Source organism: Bubalus bubalis, chromosome 7, assembly GCF_019923935.1.
Source record: "Bubalus bubalis isolate 160015118507 breed Murrah chromosome 7, NDDB_SH_1, whole genome shotgun sequence".
NCBI lineage: Eukaryota > Metazoa > Chordata > Mammalia > Artiodactyla > Bovidae > Bubalus > Bubalus bubalis.
In genome coordinates this window covers 37437918-37459910 of record NC_059163.1, presented here as the reverse complement: position 1 = coordinate 37459910, position 21993 = coordinate 37437918, and the positions used below count along the sequence as shown (strand labels likewise).

General features: G+C 35.3%; 1 protein-coding gene across 5 annotated transcripts in view; it reads right to left on the bottom strand.

Annotated features, from left to right (window-relative positions):
- TECRL (trans-2,3-enoyl-CoA reductase like) overlaps positions 1-21993 on the bottom strand; it is a 148786-nt gene that overhangs the window by 103363 nt on the left and 23430 nt on the right. For all 5 annotated transcript variants that reach the window (XM_025289998.3, XM_044945838.2, XM_006080572.4 and 2 more), the window contains exon 2: positions 246-297. In XM_025289998.3, the coding sequence (XP_025145783.1) occupies positions 246-297 (52 nt within the window). The remainder of the gene's footprint in view (positions 1-245; positions 298-21993) is intronic.

Genomic DNA, 21993 nt, shown 5'->3' with positions numbered 1-21993 from the left:
CTGTTAGAATGGAAAAGTTCAAATAAAACTTTGAGTTTTGAAGATTAGAGTGTGAGTTAAAGAGGTAGATATGAAAATGTTCACGATGAAGGGGCATTTATCATAGTATTATTTCTGAGTTCCATGTAAAAATATGATTTCCACATACTCCTTCCATCATAATATTGAACTTATTCTTATAGGTAAATCTGAACCAATTTGAGAAAAAGAGTGTAATATAAATTCAAAATTGTATATAAACTTACATGCTTTGTGAAATTTCTGCTTAACATCATGAATGGTAGACTTTTGTGTCACCTGAAAAATGGAGAGAATGATTAAGAAAACGTATTCATTTGTTTGCTTCATATTCATTTAATAAGAAAACATTTGTTTAATAGGTTTAAAATATAAAATAAGTACAAAATGTCTAGCTTTTTTGTTTAGCTCTCTAGTCACTACCTCTCTGATGATTTTGAAACATTGCCTCTTTAAGGCTTTTGCCAGTTTTGTATTTATATATAACACAATAATGTAATGATGAGGTCATCCAAATTCTTATTTCAAGATTTATTTTTATTGATTTTCTCCACCTGTGATATTCAATTTCTGATTTCCAAATTGGTGGGACTATCAATTCAAAGTATGAATGAATTCAAAAGAAATAAAGTAAAAGAGTTATCAGAGGGATCCAGGGATATAAAATTTATTTACACAAACAAAAGAGGGAAATATTTACTTCAGAATATCATGTAAAGAAACAAAATATTCTAAGTTTCATAGTTATGTTTTTAAAATTTTCACCTGAGGTGCCATGCTGCTGCTGCTGCTAAGTTGCTTCAGTCGTGTCCGACTCTGTGTGACCCCATAGACGGCAGCCCAACAGGCTCCCCGTCCCTGGGATTCTCCAGGCAAGAATACTAGAGTGGGGTGCCATTGCCTTCTCTGCAAGGTGCCATAGGACCATCAAAAATCTGTTAGACATTTTTTTTTTATTCTTTAAGTATATTATTATTATTTGGTCCTAAAAGACTCTGATGCTGGGAGGGATTCGGGGCAGGAGGAGAAGGGGACGGCAGAGGATGAGACGGCTGGATGGCATCACTGACTCGATGGATGTGAGTCTGAGTGAACTCCGGGTGTTGGTGATGGACAGGGTGGCCTGGCGTGCTGTGATTCATAGGGTCGCAAAAAGTCGGACACAACTGAGCGACTGAACTGAACTGAACTGAATCTACAGAAATTAAATCTTTCCAGTGTTAGAAAAGGGCTTCCAGGTGTCACAGTGATAAAGAATCCACCTGCCAATGCAGGAGATGCAAGAGACACAGGCTGTATCCCTGGGTCAGGAAGAACCTTTGGAGTAGAAAGTGGCAACAACAACAGAAAAGGAGAAAAGTGTGGCAGAGGATGAGATAATTAGTTAGCATTACCAATTCAATGGATTAGAACTTTAGCAAACTCAGATAGTGAAGGACAGGGAAATCTGGTGTGCTGCAGTTACAAAGAGTTGAACATGACCTAGCAATTAAACAATAACTACAAAAATGTTAGAAAAGAGAATAAGGGAAAATGTTTCTTCATCTAAATAGGAAAATTCATTAGGATAAGAGTTTTATCAAAATACCCCAAACCATTAATTACTTTCTGATTCAGTCCCTAGCCAGCTTGCAAACTGAAATTCCCCTCTGCTTCTGATTTCTCATTGGCTTATGAAAAACCCAACAATCCTTCAAGGACTATGTCAAAGATATTTTCATATTCATGCAAGTCAAATATATTTCCTTTCTCTAAACAAATATAGAATATTGTGTGCATGGTTTATTTTAGTTTTTGCTACATTAAAATCTTCTTATGGCTATTTTGGGAGGATAAAATGAAAAAAAATGTGTCCAAAGGGATGGTACATAATAATATTCTAGGCAGTTGTTATTGAAATTATCATATTTAATATTGTATTATAAATCAAAAGCATAACAAAGAGTACATTTCTTTTACTATATTCCATTCCCTCCTGTAACCAAGTGTGACAAACCATTCAGAATTATTTCTTATTTCTTCTATGTTCATAGTTTACTAAACCAGAAAGTTTCAAGCACTGAAAAATGATATTTTTTCCATTTGTGTTATGCTTTAAATTACAAAAGAAACCTAAATGATTCTGTTAGTGTGAATTTTAAGTTCTTCATATCATTGTCTTTTCTAAATGTTGGAAAATATTTGAAAAATTTAGAAAGGATAATACATATTTATATGCTTAAGCATATCATGTTTTAATTTTGATTATTAAACTTTGATATTTGAATTATATTTTTAAAGGTGATGGTTTGTTTTAGTAATATTCACTCCAGTAGTTCATTGTTATTTAATAACCATAAATAACATTAAATAACAAAGCACCATTATATGTTGTGGCCTCTGACAAAGACACCTAAGATCCATGTACTATTCTCTAGAGTAAAAAATATCTGTTCATCAGTCTTTTCAAGAGCCATATATTTAAAAATATAATATAATATAGTAATAATTTTCATGATTAACTCCTCAGTTAGGGTTCACTGTCTGCTCAGCTCCCGCTATTTGAGGGCACATAATCTTGACTGTGTGGATCCCAAAAAACTGTGGAAAATTCTGAAAGAGATGGGAATAGCAGACCACTTGCCTCCTGAGAAATTTGTATGCAGGTCAAAAAGCAACAGTTAGAACTGGACATGGAACAAAAGACTGGTTCCAAATAGGAAAAGGAGTACATCAAGGCTGTATATTGTCACCCTTCTTATTTAACTTATATGCAGAGTGCATCATGAGAAATGCTGGACTGGATGAACCACAAGCTGGAATCAAGTTTGCCGGGAGAAATATCAATAACCCCAGATTTGCAGATGACACCAAATTTATGGTAGAAAATGAAAACAAAACAAAACAAAACAAAAGCACCACTAAACAGCCTCTTGATGAAAGTGAAAGAGGAAAGTGAAAAAGCTTGCTTAAAACTTAACATTCAGAAAATTAAGATCATAGCATCCAGTCCCATCACTTCATGGCAAATAGATGGGGAAACAATGGAAACAGTGACAGATACACATGGTGACTGCAGCTATAAAATTAAAAGACGCTTACTCCTTGGAAGAAAAGTTATGAGCAAACTAGACAGCATAGTAAAAAGCAGAGACATTACTTTGCCAACAAAGGTCTGTCTAGTCAGGGCTATGGTTTTTCCAATAGTCATTTTGTGTATGTGAGTGTTAGATTATAAAGAAAGCTGAGAACCGAAGAATTTGGTGCTTTTGAAGTGTGGTGCTGGAGAAGACTATTGAGAGTCCCTTGGACTGTAAGGAGATCCAACCAGTCCATCCTAAAGGAAATCAGTCCTGAATATTCATTGGAATGACTGATACTGAAGCTGAAACTCCAGTATTTTGGCCACCTGATGTGAAGAACTGACTCATTTGAAAAGACCTTGATTCTGGGAAAGATTGAAGACAGGACAAGAAGGGGATGAGAGAGGATGAGATCTTTGGATGGCATCACTGACTCAATGGACATGAGTTTGAGTAAATTCCAGGAGTTGGTGATGGACAGAGAAGCATGGTGCATTGCAGTCCATGGAGTCACAAAGAGTTGGGTATGAGTCAACTTCTGAAATGAACTGAATTGAATCTTGTGTATACATGCCAGTGGTTCTAACAGTCTACGAAATCCTTGAAAACAATTATCTGGTGTATCGTAGTTTGTGTTTCAAAGTGTAGCATACCATATAGCATATAATACAGTGTTAGGTCACTTTTGTTGAAGTGAAAAATAAAGATATGAGCAGAAATTTGCATGAAAACAGAAGCCCCATGATTTGATATGAAAAATCTTTCACAAGATTACTATGGAAAAGCTGTATGCTTTGTTTTTCAAACCAGCATACAGTAAATAACAATCTTCTAACTTGGCATATACACATTTCCCTCCCTGAATTTATAGACTTCCAAGACTAAAATTATGTTTCCCTGAAAAAAACCTACTTGTGGAAACTGAGTTATTATTACAAGCTTTTCACAAAGTTTTAAATTTAATATTTTTATTGTTACATTTAAATTTCACTTGTTAAAAAAAAAAAGCTGCTGACTTTGAATAAATCTTTGAGAACTGCCCTTTTCTAGAACAATTTTAGTCAAACACGGCAGAAAAATATATGATTAACCATGAAATGATTCAGACAGTAAGTGTTGCTCAATTAGCCACAAGCTTGTGCTTGGTCAACTCTTTCAGTACTTTAGTTGTACTCAGCACAAAAAGAGGAAAATATGATCATTAATAGAGCATATAAGACTTTATGATTACTAAATAAATGTCTCTGTAGATTCATTAAGAAATTTTTTCATAGTAATTTCTACTTTTAGCCAGTTTAAACAACAGGGACCAGCTAGCTATCTTTGCAATAATTCATTCATTTTTGTAAATCACAATTAATTGTGCTGTTGGGAGAAAAAGTATTCTGTCGTCTGAAATCTTAAAATTCTCTTCATTAATCTTTCTTTATAATCAGAGTGACTTAATCTTAAAATGTTAAGTACACAGGGTAATTGATGTTAATTAGTTGAACCAAAAATTTATTCCTAAATTTCAACTAATCATAGTTGAGTTTTGCATCATCATTACTGTTTTCAACATTTAAGTTGATGGACTTAGAAAAATATTTTCATGTTAAAGTGCAATTTAGGGTTTGCTTGAATTTCCCCCTTGTAAAGATACTGCAGTATTTCACAAAATAATTTTTTTTTCACTATTACTACTTTTTGAACTTTGAAAGTGGCAATTCTTTTACTGTCTGAGCCACCAGGAAAGCTCTTTATATAATATAGTGGGTTATTTTAAGAAAAGCTTTGCACTATCAAAAAAAAAAAAGTATGTATACATATATGTATTTCAGATTTTATTATCATAGCAAATGGTTCTTTATATGTTACAATAACACATTTTGTCAATTATTTTTTAAAATATAAAAATAAGCATTCATACATAAATTCTTTAAAATTTTCACCATGGAAATTTTCAAAAATATATCCTTCTGAATAATTTTCTTTTAAATAAATATTTAGCTCCAAGTGAATTATGTGTAAATATACATTTTACCTAGAATTGTAGCCTAAATATTATTTATTTTCTCATTACATATATATATATATATAATATAAGTATTGTAAATATAAGAGTAGAAAGAAAAGTATGGTTGAAAATATGACTGCATATCTGATTTTATTCTATATAACTATTATATGATTACAACATTGCAGACATAAATACAGTGTCAATAACCACTCTAAGACTAGCATTTAATTTTTGCAATCCTTCAATAAAATTAAATATCCTTTAGTGACTAGAATATTCATTTATAATGTCTATTATCAAGCCATTTAATTTCTATTTAATGTGAAAATAATAGTCTTTATACATCATGTACTGAACAAGTGGCTATTTCTATACATTATTTTCTGCCTTATAGCTTGATATTATAACATGTTGAAAATATGAAACAAAATGTAAAATTGCAACTAGAGTTTGATGCCCAACTCAGCAGTGGCAACAGGACTGGAAAAGGTCAGTGTTCATTCCAATCCCAAAGAAAGGCAATCCCAAAGAATGCTAAAACTACTGCACAATTGCACTCATCTCACAATCTGGTAAAGCAGTGCTCAAAATTCTACAAGCCAGGCTTCAGCAATACATGAAACATGAACTTCCAGATGTTCAAGCTGGTTTTAGAAAAGGCAGAGGAACCAGAGCTCAAAATATCAACATATGCTGGATCATGGAAAAAGCAAGAGAGTTTCAGAAAAAACATCAATTTCTGCTTTATTGACTATGCCAAAGCCTTTGACTGTGTGGATCACAATAAACTGTGGAATATTCTGAAAGAGATGGGAATACCAGACCACCTGACCTTCCTCTTGAGAAATTTGTATGCAGGTCAGGAAGCAACAGTTAGAACTGGACATGGAGCAACAGACTGGTTTCAAATAGGAAAAGGAGTATGACTAGGCTGTATATTGTCACTCTGCTTATTTAACTTATATACAGAGTACATCATGAGAAACGCTGGGCTGGAAGAAACACAAGCTGGAATCAAGATTACTGGGAGAAATATCAGTAACCTCAAATATACGGATGACACCATCCTTATGGCAGAAAGTGAAGAGGAACTAAAAAGCCTCTTGATGAAAGTGAAAGAGAGTGAAAAAGTTGGCTTAAAGCTCAACATTCAGAAAACTAAGATCATGGTACCTGGTCCCATCACTTCATGTCAAATAGATGGGGAAACAGTGGAAATGGTGGCTGACTTTTTTTTTTTTTTTTTTCTGGGCTCCAAAATCACTGCAGGTGCTGATTGCAGCCATGAAATTAAAAGACACTTACTTCTTGGAAGGAAAGTTATGAACAACCTAGATAGCATATTAAAAAGCAGAGACATTATTTTGCCAACAAAGGTCCATCTAGTCAAGGCTATAGTTTTTCCAGTGGTCATGTATGGATGTGAGAGTTGGACTATAAAGAAAGCTAAGTGCAGAAGAATTGATGCTTTTGGCGCGTGGTGTTGGAGAAGACTCTTGAGAGTCCCTTGGACTGAAAGGAGATCCAACCAGTACATCCTAAAGGAGATCGGTCCTGGGTGTACATTGGAAGGACTGATGTTGAAGCTGAAACTCTAATATTTTGGCCACCTGATGCGAAAACTCATTTGAAAGACCCTGATGCTGGCAAAGATTGAGGGAAGGAGAAGACGGGAAGACAGTGGATGAGATGGTTGGATGGCATCATCGATTCAATGGGCATGGGTTTGGGTGAACTCCAGGAGTTGGTGATGGACAGGGAGGCCTGGCATGCTGTGTTTCATTGGGTTGCAAAGAGTTGGACACAACTGAGTGACTGAACTGAACTGAACTGAAAATACAAAATAAATAAAGAAAGAAAAAAGTGTTTGTTTTTATTAAATTAGAAAATAATGTGTTGGATTTTAAGACTGCACTGTTTTCCATGGTGAATAAACTTTCTGGAATATTTTTTAGAATATATGTTTTATTACCTAAGTGAGAACATTTTAGCACTAAAGGAGACCATAAAGACCAAAGAATTATAAATATATTTGTGAAATTAATGTTTATGATTATTTCTTTGATGATGTTCATTATGCTTTCCTATTATGAGTTTGTGAAGTCAAAATAATCCTTGCACTCAGGGAAGTTTGCACTTAACACTGTATTACTGAAATAAGGAAGCCCAAATCATGTTTAAATGAATTGGTTTCTCCATACATATTGGAGGACTCTTTCAAATAAAATAGTATCACCTATAAGAAAAATAAGTTATCATTTTAAAAATCTATTATAAAAGCTAGTGATCAAATGACAATTATATTCCTTTCCAAATAATCAACACGTATCATTAATGAAAGTTAACTATATGAAGAAAACATTTAGCAAATGATTGATATTATTTACTTATTGATTAATTACTCAGCCTCATAATCATAGGGAATAAACTATATATATATATATATATGCATTATCCAAATTAATTTATATTTATTTCTTTGACAAAGATGATTTTTCCATAAACACAAAAATTCTACATCAATATGCAGAAGAATTGATGCTTTTAAACTGTGGTGTTGGAGAAGACTCTTGAGAGTCCCTTGGGCTGCAAGGATGTCCAAACAGTCCATCCTGAGGGAGATCAGTCCTGGGTGTTCATTGGAAAGACTGATATTGAGGCTGAAACTCCAATACTTTGGCCCCCTGATGCAAAGAGGTGACTCATTTGAAAACACCTTGATGCTGGGAGGGATTGGGGGCAGGAAAACAAGGGGATGACAGAGGATGAGATGGCTGGATGGCATCACCGACTAGATGGACATGAGTTTGGGTGAACTCCTGGAGTTGGTGATGGACAGGGAGGCCTGGCATTCTGTGATTCATGGGGTCACAAAGAGTCAGACACAACCGAGCGACCGAAATGAACTGAACTGAACTACAGTTCATCAAAATGTAAATTCAGATAAAACTAAAGGGGATGCGATACTGGATGCTTGGGGCTGCTGCACTGGGACGACCCAGAGGGATGGTGTGGGGAGGGAGGAGGGAGGAGGGTTCAGGATGGGGAACACATGTATACCTGTGGCGGATTCATTTTGATATTTGGCAAAACTAATACAATTATGTAAAGTTTAAAAAATAAAATAAAATTAAAAAAAAAAGAAGAAAAAAAAAACTAAAGGGGAAATAAAATGTCCATATGATATATTTTAAATCTATTTTGAGTTTTCTTTATTACTATCTGAAATGTTTTACGGCCAAATTTAAATGATATAATTGCCTAATAATTATCAGAAAAAAATTCTTGGAAAAAGTAAGGATTTATGTGCTTAGTCACTCAGTCTTGTCTAACTCTTTGTGACCCCATGAACTGTAGCCTGCCCAGCTCCTCTGTCCATGAGGATTCTCCAGGGAAGAATATCGGAGTTGGTTGCCATGCCCTCTTCCATGGGATCTTCCAAACCCAGGGATTGAACCCAGGTATTCCACATTGCAGGCAGATTCTTCACCTTCTGAGCCACCAGGGAAGGACAAGGATTTATAATCTTTTGAAAAAATTTTGATTAAAATATAGTTGGTTATCAGTTGTTGATTTGCAGTAACAATGACAAAGACATTTACCAAAGTTGCTTAGCCTTTAGTTGTAAAAGGAAAAGATGATGTTTATGAATACTTCAATAAGTATTGCCATGAAATGTATGTTGAATAAAGGCCTAAATATAGGGGAAATACCAATGGAAGTGATAAGTAATAATGAGTTCAGCATTAGAAGTATCCATCAATCTGCATTGTTTATATGTATCAGTTCAGTTCAGTCGCTCAGTCGTGTCAGACTCTCTGCGACCCCATGACTCTTAGCACGCCAGGCCTCCCTGTCCATCACCAATACCCAGAGTTTACCCAAACTCATGTCCATCGACTCAGTGATGCCATCCAGCCATCTCATCTGCTGTCATCCCCTTCTCTTCCTGTCCCCAATCCCTCCCAGCATCAGGGTCTTTTCCAATGAGTCAACTCTTTGCATGAGGTGGACAAACTATTGGAGTTTCAGCTTCAATATCAGTCCTTCCAATGAACACCCAGACTGGTCTCCTTTAGGATGGACTGGTTGTATCTCCTTGTAGTTCAAGGGACTCACAAGAGTCTTCTCCAACACCACAGTTCAAAAGCATCAGTTCTTCGGCACTCAGCTTTCTTCACAGTCCAACTCTCACATCCATACATGACCACTGGAGAAAACATAGCCTTGACTAGACAGGTCTTTGTTGGCAAAGTAATGTCTCTGCTTTTTACTATGCTATCTAAGTTGGTCATAACTTTCCTTCCAAGGAGTAAATGTCTTTTAATTTCATGGCTGCAATCACCATCTGCAGTGATTTTCGAGCCCTAAAATACAAAGTCAGCCACAGTTTCCCCATCTATTTCCCATGAAGTGATGGGCCTGGATGCCATAATCTTAGTTTTCTGAATGTTGAGCTTTAAGCCTACTTTTTCACTCTCCTCTTTCGCTTTCAACCAAAGGCTCTTTAGTTCTTCTTCACTTTCTGCCATAAGGGTGGTGTCATCTGTATATTTGAGGTTATTGATATTTCTCCTGGCAATCTTAATTCCAGCTTGTGCTTCTTCCAGGCCAGCATTTCTCATGATGTACTCTGCATATAAGTTAAATAAGCAGGGTGACAATATATGCTATTTATTGATAATAAAAGTACACATTATTCTCTACTATTGTGCTGTGATAAAAACAGTCACAATATTTTGCAAGTCCTCCCATCAAGAAGTAAAATTATTACCCTCAATGTTAAATTTAAGCTAGTCTTGCTATTTGCTTTAACCAAAAGCATTTTTTGAAAGTGAGACTGCAAGTCGTGAAGCTAAGATTCAAGAGGCCATGTATTTTCCATTCTTTCTGTTAACACCCTAATCAGCACCTTGTAACAGGGCCTAAGTTAACTTCCCCAGTGATGACAGACTCATGGCCCTGTTGCTCCTTTTCCTAGAGCTCACTCTCAGATCAGTCACCTAGCTACTTGGCAGTGAGCTGCAAGTCTTTGCCAACCCAGCAGACATCATCAGAACTGTTGAACAGCTGTATGCTAAACTCCCAAACAGAATAATGAGATAAATAAATGGCTTTTGCATAGTTAAGTTTTAGAGTATTTGCTCTCAAATGTTAAAGAGCTATTAAAAACATTAACCATGAAAGGAGGACAAGGAAAAGAAATACATAGCTCAATTATTTCATTGTATAGGTTACAGACATTCAGAAGAGTGATGTTTACTTTTTATAAGTTTTTATCAGGTTAGTAAATCAACTGAGATATTAACTCTGTTGTATATATTTTTTTTTTGCTTTTTCTCTACTGATGATGTTAGAGACATGTAGATTAATTTTTAAAAATACACTCAGCTGTCAAATTATATATACAAAAAATGTAAGTAATATGGTACCACTGTGAAATATGCTATGTGTTTGTTTTTATAATAAATCTGAAACTATTCTTGACTCACATAAGTATTTAACCTCAATATTTAAGATACTTAGTATTTGCTTTTGAAAGCTGCACAAGACAATAAAACTGAATTTCAGCAAAAGCTAACACAACACAATACCAAAAGCAATAACAAAAACAAAATCAAAAATGTATAATGCATAATGTCTTAAAATGTGAGATTTATTCCCATGAGATTCAAGGAAATCCCCATTTTAAGATTAATAGTATCTCTTGGAAAATGAGTCATTACGGGTAACCTCGTTTCTGAAAACATAGGAATTCATCTACCTCTTTAAGCATCAAATATGTAAATCTATCCAATTTGAATACTTTTATTTCTAAAATATATTATATTTATTGCCATTTCAAGAGAATAATAATTTAAATGATTTTGGGAGCTGAATATCTTTGGCAAATTAGTCATGTTTAGCAAAAATTTGTTGTATTCTTCATTTACACTTCTTTAGAAAGTGATGTTTGTTGTGTTGGACTTGGCTCTTTGACTTGCTTTGGACAATGGACTGTGGAAGAACTGGACAGAATCAATTTCAAACGTTAGAAATCACTCCATCTATGCCAATTTTATAGCAATTAAAACTAAGACACACCCTCTCTGTTCACTCTACTTGGAAATAATGTTAACAAGAGTTATTTCATCAACCTGGTTTTGTGCAACGGAGAGCTCAGAGCACAGTCATAGCTCATCCATGTTGGCATGCCATGAGTGAGAATGAAATCTTTGTTACTGTCCATCTTTAGTTATTTGGAGTCATTGGTTAGTTTGGACTGAAAATTGCTCTATATACATTCAAAAAGTTGTGGGACTGTCTTTTAGATAACTAGATTAAACATATTGGTGTGGAAGGACTTCATGTCTTACAACCTTGATAGATAGATAGATGTTTCCAAAACATCAAAGATCACTTCACATTTTGAAGTGATTCTTATAAATGTCTTAACAACTACACAAGATTTATACTGCATTTTTTAAAATATAAAGAATGTGAAATGAATTTCAAGCAAAAATAATTTGGGAGGAAACATCTTTAGAAAGCTCACGTAAAGTTTAAAAATAAAATAAAATTAAAAAAAAAAAAGAAAGCTCATATTTGTAATTAATCGTTTGACATCAAACCACAGAGACAGGTGCTAAATTTTTTTCTGCATCATTGGCTCACTATAAATGCTACTATAGAGTGCTGGCCACTGAAAGTAATCACATTACTTTTCAAATTTCACTGTGTGTATTGCATGTTCACAGACCAATTTATCTTCAACAATTAAACAAATTCATAGTTTATTTCATCTTAGAACAATGAAGAATTTATTATTTAATGTGCCTGAAAATCTGAAAAATGTTTGATGATTAAAGAATCATGAAGCTTCAACACCTTCATTACATCACATTATATTACATCCTGGGTAATGCATTCTCATGGCTTCTAATGCCATATATTTTCATAATCCTCAGATGTATATCTCTTGTACTATCTTGGTTCATAGCTGCAAACTTATATATACAACTGAATATTTAACACATTTACGTGGATGTGTGACAGTGATCATAACTTTAAACATCCAGTACTGAATGCTATGTGGATTAAGCCAAACACTATTTCTACTCTAATGACACCAATATTCAAATGGTTTTTCAAACCAAAATCTTTTTATAAACCATGAATTTTCAACTTCATTATCTGAAAAATCACAGAGTTCTATTGGTCCAACCTATTCTATTGATTGCTTAGAATCATCCCCTTCTGCTGACTATTACAGTTATTCTCATCTACTATAAATATATTAGGTACTCATTAAACATTCACTGAAGAAATTAATGTGCCATGGATAGATTGAATATCAATTTATTGAATTATATGTATAATAAAATATTATATTTAAACTTTTATACAGTTTTATGCATGTGTTTATTAAAATATTTTATTTAAAATTTTTGGGGTTTATTGACATATAATTGGCAAGTTAAATTATAAGATATTTAAAATGTATAACATGATTTGATATGCATATATGTTATTAAAAGATTTCACCCATGAATTAACTAACACATCCATTATTTATATATTTACTGTTTTGTTTTGTTTTGGGTGAGAACATTTAAATTCTACTGTCAGCAAATTTCAATTATACCATACAGAAATATCAGCTATAGTCGTTATGCTATACAATAGATCCTCTGGCCTTATTCCACTTATAAGTGAAAGTTCATACTCTGTTAACAATCTCTCTTTATTTCTCCCAACTCTCAACCACCAGCAATCACTTTTCTATTCTCTGTTTCTGAGTTCAACTTAAATTTATTTTTTTAACATATAAGTGATACTATGCAATATTTACCTTTCCTATCTGACTTATCTCACTTAGCATTATGATCTTTAGTTTCACCCATGTTGTTACAAATGACACAATGTCCTTCTTTTTAAAGGTTGAATAATATTTCATTTAATATATATGTAATGCAGATATCTTAGAGGTTGTCTTATCATTTTTTGATGGTTTCCTTTACTATGCAGCAAGCTTTAGTTTAATGCAGTCCTGTCTTACTGCAGTCTTACTGTTTTAAATAGAAGAGGAAACATTACACATTTGTTATTCAGTCACTAAGTTGTGTCACACCCTTTGCAACCCCATGAACTGCAACACACCAGGCACCCCTGTACTTCACAATCTCCTGGAGTTTTGCTAAGATTCATATCCAGTAAGTTGCTGATGCTGCTGACCCCCTTCTCCTTTTGCTTTCTGTCTTTCCCAGTGTCAGAGTATTTTTCAGTGAGCCAGCTCTTCACATCAGGTGCCCAAAGTATTGGAGTTTCAGCTTCACCATCAGTCCTGCCAATGAATATTTAGGGTTGATTTTTTTTTAGGATTGACTGGTTTGATCTCCTTGTGGTCCAAGGGTCTTTCAAGAATCTTCTCGAGCACCAAAATTCAAAAGCATTAATTCTTCAGCACTCAGCCTTCTTTCTAATCCGACTCTCAAATCTGTACATGACTACTAAAAATTATAGTTTTTACTATATAGAACATTGTCAGTAAAGTGATGTCTTTGCCTTTTAATATGCTGTCTAGGTTTGTCATAGCTTTCCTTCCAAGGAGCAAGTGTCTTTTTTAATTTCATGGCTGCAGTCATCATTGGCAGTGACTTTTTCAGCCCAAGACAAGAAAATATATCACTTCTTCCACTTGTTCCCTTTCAATTTGCCATGAAGTGATAGGATCAGATGCCACGATCTTAGTCTTTATAATGTTGATTTTAAAGCCAGCTTTTTCCTCTTCTCTTTCACCTTCATTAAGAGGCTCTTTAGTTCCTCTTCACTTTCTGCCATCAGAGTGGTATTATCTGCATATCTGAGGTTGTTGATATTTCTCCCAGCAACCTTGATTCCAGTTTGTGGTCCATCCAGCCCAACATTTCACATGATGTATTCTGCATATAAATTAAATAAGCACAGTGACAATATACAGCTTTGTCATACTTCTTTTCCATTTCTGAAACAGTCCATTGTTCTATGTCTGGTTCTAACTGCTGCTTCTTGACTCGCATACAGGTTTCTCAGGAGACAGGTAAGATGGTCTGCTATTCCCATCTCTTAAAAAATTTTACACAGTTTGTTGTTATCTGCACAGTCAAAGGTTTTCATGTACTCAATGAAGCAGATATTTTTCTATAATTCCCTTGCTTTCTCTATGATCCAACAAAAGTTGGCAATTTGCTCTCTAATTCCTCTGTCTTTTCTAAACCCAGTTTGTATATCTTTGGAAGTTCTCAGTTCACATACGGCTGAAGCCTATTTTGAAGGATTTTGAGCAGAACTTTACTAGCATATGAAATAAGAGCATTGTACAGTAATTTGAATGTTATTTGGCGTTGTCCTTCCTTGGGATTGGAATAACTGACCTTTTCCAGTCCTGTGGCCACTGTTTTCCTAGTTTGCTAACATATTGAGTGCAGCACTTTAACAGTGTCATCTTTTAGGACTTGAAATAGTTCAGCTCTAATTCCATCACTTTCACTAGCTTTGCTCATGGTAAATCTTCCTAAGGCCAGCTTGACTTCACACTGCAGGATGCCTGGCTCTCAGTGAGTAACAACACTGTCGTGGTTATCCAAGTCATTAAGGCCTTTTTTGTATCATTCTTCTGTGTATTTTTGCCACCTCTTTCTAATCTCTTCTTCTTCTCTTCTGTCCTTTATTGTACCCATTCTTGAGTGAAAAATTCCTGTGATATGTCCAGTTTTATTAAAGAGATTCAAGTTTAATGGAATACACCTGTCAGAATACTCTAGATTGTGCTGCAGTTTTAAAGCATATACACTATGCTTTCACATGCACTACGTGTATATCACAGGCTGACTTAAGGAACTACCCTGCATTTTTCTCAATCTAGGCTCTTCATTGACATAGCAGACATCACATGGAACACTGCTTGTTTCTGAGGCAGAGGCTAGGGGGCAGAAATTTTGTGAAATTAGATTAGGTTCCTAAAGCTTTCCTCAGGAAATAAATATACATCTTTCACTCTCATTTCATAGCACAGAATACATTATTACAAGAAAGGTAGGCAAGTTTCATTTTACCATGTTTGTGTGAGAGAACAAGAAAAAAATCTTAATAAATAACTCTAATATTTACCATCTGATCAAATATTTATTCCCCTATCCTTTATTCATGTTGTATGTTTTCAAAATATAACACCAGGTCCTCATGAAAGCAGTGAAAACTTCCTTTCAGTTATGGTATCAATCTCAAAGCCCGAGATATTTGAATGATGTGAAGGGTTGTATACCTATTCAACCCAGAAAGCTGTGAACTAAATGACAACGTGTCTGCTCTCAAAGAGCCCACTTCCTCCCCATGGGTGTTGAGAAACCAAAAATAATTTTAATACTTTTAAAGTCAAACTCCAAAATGATTACAATTTTATTTTCTTATCCATGCACCATTCCATCATTTCTGTGTGTCAGAAATAAGATTACACTGCACATGTTACTTTACTCTCATGATAGATATATAGCTATAATATTGCAAAGATATTTCAAACATTATTTTATACATGTTTGAGAGAGAGGGAGAGAGAAAGAGGAAGAAAAGAGAGGCTGGAATTTTTCTCTGACTGGAGAGACATAATATGAAATATAATGCATTTTCCCTGTTTTATGTAAGACATGGTCTTTCCATCTTTGATCATGAAAAATGTGTTTCCTAAACACATGATAAAAATAAAATATAGTCAGTTTATCAGGTTTTAAATAGATATAAGATCAACTATTTTATTACATGAATTACAAAGTTACCCCCATCACCGGGGTGGCCTTATATATAGTGTCCATAAAATCATGATTGCAAATAATAATAAAAATTTCTTCCCAACTGCATAAGTCAGGCAGCTTAGTCTCTGTTTCTCATGGTCTAGAAGTGGTAGTTATTAGGCATGGTAACATCATCATTCTTCTCATTGTTGTACAGTTAACACTTTTTGGAAACTGTTATCAATCTCTTTTGAAAATATAAAAATTAATCTCTTGTAGTTGTACAGGCCATAGGCTTATAGAGTACATTCATCTCAGAGGCTGTGTAGAAAAGGCAAACACAGAACTCCTAGTCTTAAGTAAGACAGTTTTAAATGTAAAAACTTTGTTTTATTAAACACAGGACAAAATAAGAATAAGAAGTATTATATAGGTAAGGAATTATACCTCTGGACATATGATCTCTGGTTTCTGTAACTGAACAGACTCTAGGTGAAAAAGTGATAATGCAATAACAAAACTATTTCATTTGTAATGCTGCTGCTAAGTCGCTTCAGCCGTGTCCAACTCTGTGCGACCGCATAGACGGCAGCCCACCAGGCTCCCCTGTCCCTGGGGTTCTCCAGGCAAGAACACTGGAGTGGGTTGCCATTTCCTTCTCCAGTGCATGAAAGTGAAAAGTGAAAGGGAAGTCGCTCGTCGTGTCCGACTCTTAGCGACCCTATGGACTGCAGCCTACCAGGCTCCTCCATCCATGGGATTTTCCAGGCAAGAGTACTGGAGTGGGGTGCCATCATTTGTAATAACAAATAGCAAATTCTATTTCATCTGGTGGTCTTATGTAAGCTTTATGGCTGTAACTACTCATATAGAAACCAGTATATTTACATTATTCATTGTATATTTACTCTGTTTTGCTACATATACTGTGGGTGTTCCATGAAGACTGATGTAGAATGTAGATCAGTCCATACATCAGAGATGATGATAATTTAAACTAGGATGGTTACATTCAGTGAGAAGATATTTTGTGTAGAGAATGAAATGGTTTACTGATTGGATGTAGTAAAGACAGCGAGAGATTCTAGAGAGTCAGCAGCTTGATAAACTGGCTAAGTTTATCAACTGGCTAAACTGATAAACTGAAACTTTCTCCCTCAATTCATTAAAGAAGTCTCTTCACAGGTGAAGTCTCTGTTGATGGGGATACTTTAATCATGTTGCAGTCACTTTCTTATTGTTGGATTCTTCAACCTCCTAAATAAATAACTTTGAGGTAATGATGTGACCAGATATGAAAAAAAAAAAATCAATTGCACATTCAGTCACATGTGCATTTTGGAACTCCACAGGTCGGACCATCATTTTAGGACTGATGCAATGCTGAGTGGTGTGTGTAATTAGAACAGCCATGATTAGGAAAGGGGGCAGTGGATGTGTGTTCCTGAAAAGAAGCAAAGCTAAACTTTCAGTCCAGATTTCTTTCTATTACAATACAGTATAGCCTTAATATGACTTTACTAGAAACTTAGGTATTTTAGCCAAATTGTGTTTACATATTCAGTTCAGTTCAGTTCAGTCACTCAGTCGTGTCCTACTCTTTGCAACCCCATGAATCACAGCACGCCAGGCCTCCCTGTCCATCACCAACTGCTGGAGTTCACTCAGACTCTGTCCATCGAGTCAGTGATGCCATCCAGCCATCTAATCTTCTCTCGTCCCCTTCTCCTCCTGCCCCCAATCCCTCCCAGCATCAGAGTATTTTCCAATGAGTCAACTCTTCTCATGAGGTGGCCAAAGTACTGGAGTTTCAGCTTTAGCATCATTCCTTCCAAAGAAATCCCAGGGCTGATCTCCTTCAGGGAGGGGTGTTCAGGATTGGGAACACGTGTACACCCGTGGGGGATTCATGTTGATGCATGACAAAACCAATACAATATTGTAAAGTAAGTAGCCTCTAATTAAAATAAATAAATTTAAATTAAAAAAATGGACTGGTTGGATCTCCTTGCAGTCCAAAGGACTCTCAAGAGTCTTCCCCAACACCACAGTTCAAAGGCATCAATTCTCCGGTGCTCAGCTTTCTTCACAGTCCAACTCTCACATCCATACATGACCACTGGAAAAACCATAGCCTTGACTAGATGGACCTTTGTTGGCAAAGTAAGGTCTCTGCTTTTCAATATGCTATCTAGGTTGGTCATAACTTTTCTTTCAAGGAGTAAGTGTCTTTTAATTTCATGGCTGCAGTCACCATCTGTAGTGATTTTGGAGCCCAAAAGAATAAAGCCTGACACTGTTTCCACTGTTTCCCCATCTATTTCCCATGACGTGATGGGACCAGATGCCATGATCTTCGTTTTCTGAATGTTGAGCTTTAAGCCAACTTTTTCACTCTCCTCTTTCACTTTCATCAAGAGGCTTTTTAGTTCCTCTTCACTTTCTGCCCCAAAGGTGGTGTCATCTGCATATCTGAGGTTACTGATATTTCTTCCGGCAATCTTGATTTCAGCATGTGCTTCTTCAAGCCCAGCATTTCTTTCTTTATTTTTTTTTTTTTTTATTAGCAACTGAGTGACTTTTATTTTATTTTTTTTATATACAAATATGTCGTTTGATGTATTTTGATGAACAAAACATACATACATATATGCATACACATACATCTGTGTATTTGTTTAGTTTCATATGTAGTAACATAGTGATACTATTTATATAATTATAATTATTTACATTTGTATTTGTATTTTTATTATTTTTTTAAATAGCAGTTTTATTGAGATATAATTCACATGTTATACAATTCACTTATTGTAAATATGTAATTAAATGGCTTTTAATATAGTCATCAATAATGTGTAACTGTCAGCACAATCGATTTTAGAACATTTTCACTATTGCCCCCAAAAAGAAACCCTGTATTCATTAACAGTCACTCCCTATTTCCTCCTACCCCTTGTTGAAGATCACCCCATTTCTCTGACGATCAATTTATTATTATTATTTTTTAAGTCTTTTAAAAAATTTTATTGTATAGTTTTTATGATGTACTCTTCATATAAGTTAAATAAGCAGGCTGACAATATAGAGCCTTGACGTACTCCTTTTCCTATTTGGAACCAGTCTGTTGTTCCATGTCCAGTTCTAACTGTTGCTTCCTGACCTGCATATACGTTTACATATTAGGTTGGCGCAAAAGTAATTGCAGTTTTGCATTGTTGAACTTTGCCAATTGACTTTGGAATGCATTCTTAAATAAATGTGGTTAGGTTATACATAATTTTAATGTTCATTTCTAGCTTTATGTTTACTTTTGCTATTGACTTATTGCTTGCTGTTTATTTTACATTTATTTAGGCTATGGAAATAATGTTAGACAAAAAACAAATTCAAGTGATTTTTTAATTCGAGTTCAGAATTGGTCATAATGCAACAGAGACAACTCATAATATCAACAATGCATTTGTCTCAGGAACTGCTAACAAACGTACAGTGTAGTGGTGGTTCAAGAAGTTTTGCAAAGGAGAGGAGAGCCTTGAGGAAGAGGAGTATAGTGGCAGAATATCATAAGTTGATAACAACTAATTGAAATCAATCATAGAAATTGATCCTCTTAACAACTACACAAGAGGTTGCTGAAGAACTCAACGTCAAACATTTGATGGTCATTCGGCATTTCAAGCAAACTGGAAAGGTGAAAACACTATAGGTGGGTGCCTCATGAGCTAACAGAAAAAAAAAAAAATCGTCATTTTGAAGTTTCATCTTCTCTTATTCTATGCAACAATAATGAAACATTTCTCTATCAGATTGTGACTTTCCATGAAAAGTGGATTTTATATGACAACTAATGAAAACTAGTTCAGTGACTGGACCAAAAAGAAGCTTCAAAGCACTTCCCAAAGCCAAACTTGCACCAAAAAATGTCATGGTCACTGGTGGTCTGCTGGTCTGATCCATTATATCTTTCTGAATCCTGGTGAAACCATTATGTCTGAGAAGATGCACAATAAATCATTGAGATACACCAAAAACTGCAATGCCACATCAGTCAACAGAAAGGACCCACTTCTTCTCCATGACAACACCCAACCAGAGCTTCAAAAGTTGAAAAAATTAGGCTAAAAAGTTTTGTCTCATCCACGATATTCACCTGGCCCTCGCCAAACACTACCACTTCTTCAAGTATCTTGACAACTTTTTGCAGAGAAAACGCTTCCTCAACCAGCAGGAGGCAGAAAATGCTTTCCAAGAGTTTGTCAAATCCTAAGGCATGGATTTTTACTCTACAGGAATAAACAAGCTTATGTCTTGTTAGCAAAAATGTGTTGATTGTACTGATTCCTGTTTTGATTAATAAAGCCTGAAAAGTGTGCATGTTTTAAACTCTTAAGTAGGTAGAGAATTCATCTTTGTTTTCCTTCCTGAAAACTCCAGAGTTGTCTTTAAAACAGTATGCCTTCAGTGAAAGCCTGAAAAGTCAATAATGTAAGGCATTTTAGAGGAGATAATTTCTACTTCAGTAGACTGCCCTTAACTGTTACAGCTAGGCCCAGAATGATCCTTCAGTGTGCTGGAACTGTTAATAAATGGAAGAGACCTCTGAAGCTGCTTTCTTCAATAGAAGAAAAAGAAAAATCATCCTTTGAGTCCAACACCTTGTTCTTCCCTCTCCTTTTTTGTTCAGTTGTCAAGTTGTGCCCAACTCTTTGTGACCCCATGGACTGCAACATATCAGGCTTCCCTGTTTTACACTAACTCCTGGAGTTTGCTCAAATTCGTATTGATTGACTCAGTGATGATATCTAATCATCTCATTTTCTGTCATCCTCTTCTGCTTATGCCTTCAATTTTTCCCATCATCAGGGTCTTTCAGCTTACATTATATTGTATTGGACTATTTACATGTTAATATTCATTACAATGTGGTGAACATCTGAAAAGGAGGAACCATTTTCTGTGGTTTGGTTTGGTGTCTGTACTATTGTTCCAAGTGCCTACTACAAGGCCTATCAACAGGAAGATTGGTATTCTTCAGTATTTATGAAGGAAAAACAAATAGGGAAAAAGGAAAGTAGGAGAAAAGTGGAAGGCAGGAAATGTTCTTGAATTATACCTCTGCAAGATATTTTTGTCACTGGAGAAGGGAAAGGCAAACCACTTCTGTATTCTTGCCTTGAGAACCCCAAGAAAAGTATGAAAAGGCCAAAATATAGGACACTGAAAGATGAATTCCCCAGGCCAGTAGGTGCCCAATATGCTACCAGAGATCACGGGGGAAATAACTCCAGAAAGAATGAAGAAACAGAGCCAAAGGAAAAGCAACACCCAGTTGTGGGTGTGACTGGTGATGGAAGTAAAGACCAATGCTGTGAAGAGAAATATTGCATAGGAACTTGGAAAGTTAGGTCCATAAATCAAGGCAAATTGAAAGTGGTCAAACAGGATATGGCAAGAGTGAACATCTATGTTTAGGAATCAGAGAACTAAAATGGACTGGAATGGGTGAATTTAACTCAGATGACCATTATATCTACTCCCATGGGGCAAGATTCCCTTTGAAGAAATGGCATAGCCATCATAGTCAACAAAAGAGTCCAAAATGCAGCACTTGGATCCAATCTCAAAAATGAAAGAATGATCTCTGTTCATTTCCAAGGCAAACCATTCAATATCAGAGTAATTCAAGTCTATACCCCAAACAGTAATGTTAAAGAAGCAGAAGTTGAATGGTTCTATGAAGACCTACAAGACCTTCTAGAACTAACACGCAAAAAAGATGTCCTTTTCATTTTAGGGCACTGGAATGCAAAGGTAGGAAGTCAAGAAACACCTGGAGTAATGGACAAATATGGCCAAGCAGTATAGAATGAAGCAGGACAAAGACTAGCAGAAATTTGACATGAGAATTCACTAGTTATAGCAAACACCCTCTTCCAACAAAACAAGAGAAGACTCTACCCAGAGACATCATCAGATGGTCAATATTGAAATCAGATTGATTATATTCTTTTCAGCCAAAGATGGAGAAGCTCTATACAGTCAGCAAAAACAAGACCAGAAGCTGACTGTGGCTCAGATCATGAACTCCTTATTGTCAAATTCACACTTAAATTGAAAAAAGTAGAAAAAACCACTAGACCATTCAGGTATGACCTAAATCAAATTC